The sequence below is a fragment of the Oncorhynchus mykiss genome, chromosome 30 (assembly GCF_013265735.2).
Source record: "Oncorhynchus mykiss isolate Arlee chromosome 30, USDA_OmykA_1.1, whole genome shotgun sequence".
In the NCBI taxonomy this organism is placed as follows: Eukaryota; Metazoa; Chordata; class Actinopteri; order Salmoniformes; family Salmonidae; genus Oncorhynchus; species Oncorhynchus mykiss.
This window is the reverse complement of record NC_050570.1, coordinates 5,579,652-5,584,651: the sequence shown is the minus strand read 5'-3', so window position 1 is coordinate 5,584,651 and position 5,000 is coordinate 5,579,652. Positions and strand designations below refer to the sequence as shown.

At 42.9% G+C, this 5,000-nt stretch overlaps 1 protein-coding gene across 1 annotated transcript in view; it reads left to right on the top strand.

Annotated features, from left to right (window-relative positions):
- Window positions 1–5,000, top strand: part of LOC110521187 (anoctamin-9) — a 41,459-nt gene that overhangs the window by 15,188 nt on the left and 21,271 nt on the right. Inside the window, exons 8-9 of the mRNA XM_036969251.1 lie at window positions 34–168; window positions 378–471. Coding sequence (XP_036825146.1) covers window positions 34–168; window positions 378–471 — 229 coding nt within the window. The remainder of the gene's footprint in view (window positions 1–33; window positions 169–377; window positions 472–5,000) is intronic.

Here is a 5,000-nt window from a genome sequence, read left to right as displayed (position 1 = left end):
GACACCTGTCTGTCTTTATCTTGTCCCTGTCAGGAACTACTTTGGAGAGAAGGTGGCTCTGTATTACCTCTGGCTGGGCTGGTACACCCTTCTGTTGCTCCCTGCAGCTCTGTTAGGGGTCATTGTCTTCCTCTACGCGCTGGCTTTCTACAAGACCTCGCCACTTATGTGAGTGTGAGTGTGAATGTATGTGTGTATGTGTGTGTGTATGTGTGGACTGTGTGTGTGTGTATGTGTTGACTGTGTGTGTGTGAGTGAGTGAGTGAGTGAGTGAGTGAGTGAGTGAGTGAGTGAGTGAGTGTGTGTGTGTGTGTGTGTGTGTGTGTGTGTAATATACTATGTAATAACCACCTGGTTAATAATGTTTTTTCTTATAGAAAGGAGGTGTGTGAGTCGAACACAATCATGTGTCCTCTGTGTGACAAGAGATGCAAAGTGTGGCTACTCAGCGATACCTGCCTTTACGCCAAGGTAGTCACTCACTCACGCACTCGCTCACTCACTCACTCACTCACTCACTCACTCACTCACTCACTCACTCACTCACTCACGTGCTCACTCACTCATGCGCTCACCCACTCACTCACTCGCTCGCTCACTCACTCACTCACGCGCTCACTCAATCGCTCACGCATGCGCTCACTCACGCGCTCACTCACTCATGCACTCACGTACTCACGCATGCGCTCACTCACGTGCTCACTCACTCATTAGTAAAAAATATATATTTTCTTCGAAAAACAATACAACTCGACAAGTATCAATACAAATCATTTGCCTCCAGAACAGCCTGAAATGTTCAGTGCAAGGATTATACATTTTTTTGAGGGGTGGGGGGGTGCAATTTTTCCTGAATTTAGTGACTGACAACAGACGTCAGCTTGCAGGCGCCCAGCCCGCCACTAGGAGTCGCTAGAGTCAAGGGAAGCCCCCCCGGCCAAACCCTCCCCTAACCCAGACGACGCTGGGCCAATTGTGCCTTGCCCCTGGGGCTCCCGGTCACATCCGTCTGTGACACCGCCTGGAATAGAACCCCAGGCTGTAGTGGAGCCTCAGCACTGTAATGCAGTGGCTTAGACTGCTGACCCACTCGGGAGCCTTCACAGCATGGATTCTACAAGGCGTCAGAAACATTCCACAGGGATGTTGGTTCGTGCTGACGCGATGGCATCACACATTTGCTGCAGATTGGACCGTGGTACAGTCACGCTGCCAACAGCCCGTTCCATCTCATCCCAATGATACTCTATTGGGTTTGGTCAGCAACAATGTTCAGATACGCTGTGGCATTCAATCGTTGCTTATCTGGTATCAAGGGACCTAACGTGCTCCAGGAAAACATTCCCCTCACCAGTACACCACCACCACTACCAGCCTGTACCGTTGACATCAGGCAGGACGGGTCCATGGACTCATGCTGCTTATGCCAAATACTGACTCTGTCATCAGGAACTGGGATTTGTCGGACCAGGCTATGTTTTTTCCACTCCTAAATTGTCCAGTGTTGGTGATGTCGTGCCCACTAGAGACACTTCTTCTTCTTGTTTTTAGCTGATAGGAGTGGAACCTGCTGTGGTTGTCTGCTGTAATAACCATCCGTGACAAAGATCGACAAGTTGTGCGCTCCGAGATGCCGTTCTGCACACCACTGTTGTACTGCACTGTTATTTGTCTGTTTGTGCCTGTTAGCTTGCCATTCTCCTTCGACCTCTCGTCAACGAGCTGTTTTCGCCCACAGGACTGGTACTGATTGGATGTTGTTTTTTGTTGGTCGTGCCATTCTTGGTAAACCCTAGACACTGTCGGGCGTGAAAAGCCCAGGAGGGCAGCAGTTTCTGAGATACTGGAACCGGTGCACCTGGCACCGACGATCAGACCACGCTCAAAGTCGCTTAGGTCACTAGTTTTGCCCATTCTACTGTTTCAATACAACAGTAACTGAATGTCTTGATGCCTGTCTGCCTGCTTTATATACAGTAGCAAGCCACAGCCACGTGGCTCACTGTCTGTAAGATCGATCCATTTTACAGGAGCTAGAGCAATGTTGAAATGTTGGAAAAACGTACAAAGAAAAATGTAAAAACTCAACTGAAAGATGTTGACAGGGTTTATCTGAAACTAAGTGGTTTTAGCACAGTGGATAAGAATTCTGTGGTTACACAATACATCAGGCTGTGAACTAACAGGCAGACTACTGCATTATACTATTACTACTACTGCGTTATACTATTTCTACTACTGCAGTATAGTATTTCTACTACTGCATTATACTATTACTACTACTGCGTTATACTATTTCTACTACTGCAGTATAGTATTACTACTACTGCATTATACTATTACTACTACTGCATTATACTATTACTACTACTGCATTATACTATTACTACTACTGCAGTATAGTATTACTACTACTGCATTATACTATTACTACTACTGCGTTATACTATTTCTACTACTGCAGTATAGTATTACTACTACTGCATTATACTATTACTACTACTGCGTTATACTATTTCTACTACTGCAGTATAGTATTACTACTACTGTGTTATACTATTACTACTACTGCATTATACTATTACTACTACTGCGTTATACTATTTCTACTACTGCAGTATAGTATTACTACTACTGTGTTATACTATTACTACTACTGCATTATACTATTACTACTACTGCATTATACTATTACTACTACTGCAGTATAGTATTACTACTACAGCGTTATACTATTATTACTACTGTGTTATACTATTACTACTACTGCATTATACTATTACTACTACTGCAGTATAGTATTACTACTACTGCGTTATACTATTATTACTACTGTGTTATACTATTACTACTACTGCATTATACTATTATTACTACTGCAGTATAGTATTACTACTACTGCAGTATAGTATTACTACTACTGCGTTATACTATTATTACTACTGTGTTATACTATTACTACTACTGCATTATACTATTATTACTACTGCAGTATAGTATTACTACTACTGCAGTATAGTATTACTACTACTGCAGTATAGTATTACTACTACTGCATTATACTATTTCTACTACTGCAGTATAGTATTACTACTACTGTGTTATACTATTACTACTACTGCATTATACTATTCCTACTACTGTGTTATACTATTACTACTACTGCAGTATAGTATTACTACTACTGCGTTATACTATTATTACTACTGTGTTATACTATTACTACTCAAATCAAATCAAATCAAATCACATTTTATTTGTCACATACACATGGTTAGCAGATGTTAATGCGAGTGTAGCGAAATGCTTGTGCTTCTAGTTCCGACAATGCAGTAATAACAAGTAATCTAACTAACAATTCCAAAACTACTGTCTTGTACACAGTGTAAGGGGATAAAGAATATGTACATAAGGATATATGAATGAGTGATGGTACCGAGCAGCATAGGCAAGATACAGTAGATGGTATCGGGTACAGTATGTACAAATGAGATGAGTATGTAAACAAAGTGGCATAGTATAGTATAAAGTGGCTAGTGATACATGTATTACATAAGGATACCGTCGATGATATAGAGTACAGTATATACGTATGCATATGAGATGAATAATGTAGGGTAAGTAACATTTATATAAGGTAGCATTGTTTAAAGTGGCTAGTGATATATTTACATAATTTCCCATCAATTCCCATTATTAAAGTGGCTGGAGTTGAGTCAGTGTCAGTGTGTTGGCAGCAGCCACTCAGTGTTAGTGGTGGCTGTTTAACAGTCTGATGGCCTTGAGATAGAAGCTGTTTTTCAGTCTCTCGGTCCCAGCTTTGATGCACCTGTACTGACCTCGCCTTCTGGATGATAGCGGGGTGAACAGGCAGTGGCTCGGGTGGTTGATGTCCTTGATGATCTTTATGGCCTTCCTGTGACATCGGGTGGTGTAGGTGTCCTGGAGGGCAGGTAGTTTGCTACATTATACTATTATTACTACTGCAGTATAGTATTACTACTACTGCATTATAGTATTACTACTACTGCGTTATACTATTACTACTACTGCATTATACTATTATTACTACTGCAGTATAGTATTACTACTACTGCAGTATAGTATTACTACTACTGCAGTATAGTATTACTACTACTGTGTTATACTATTACTACTACTGCATTATACTATTACTACTACTGTGTTATACTATTACTACTACTGCAGTATAGTATTACTACTACTGCATTATACTATTACTACTACTGCAGTATAGTACTTTCAGAAATTACTTGTCTGAGGCCTTTCAGAGTTGGGGTGTTGGGCATGAGCTCATCAAACACCTCCTCAGACTCTGTTCTCACGTACAGGTATACTCTGTTGCTTCTCCCATCTGGCCTGCTTGTTTAGTGGTGGGCTACCACCACTCTGGTCCACTCTATCATCTATAGTCTCTTCAGGGAGGTAGTCTCTTCAGGGCCGTACGCATTCCCCTCTGTAGTGCCTTGCGGTCGGGAGCCCAACAGTTTCCATACCAGGCAGTGATGCAACCAGTCAGGATGCTCTCGATGGTGCAGCTGTAGAACCTTTTGAGGATCTGAGGACCCATGCCAAATCTTTTCAGTCTGCTGAGGGGGAATAGGCTTTGTCGTGCCCTCTACACGACTGTCTTAGTGTGTTTGGACCATGAGAGTTTGTTGGTGATGTGGACACCAAGCAACTTGAAGCTCTCAACCTGCTCCACTACAGCCCCGTCGATGAGAATGCTCGGTCCTCCTTTTCCTGTAGTTCACAATCATCTCCTTTGTCTTGATCACGTTGAGGGAGAGGTTGTTGTCCTGGCACCACATGGCCAGGTCTCTGACCTCCTCCCTATATGCTGTCTCGTCGTTGTCGGTGACCAGGCCTACCACTGTTGTGTCGTCTGCAAACTTGATGGTGTTGGAGTCGTGTCTGGCCATGCAGTCATGAGTGAACAGGGAGTACAGGAGGGGACTGAGCACGCACCCCTGAGGGGC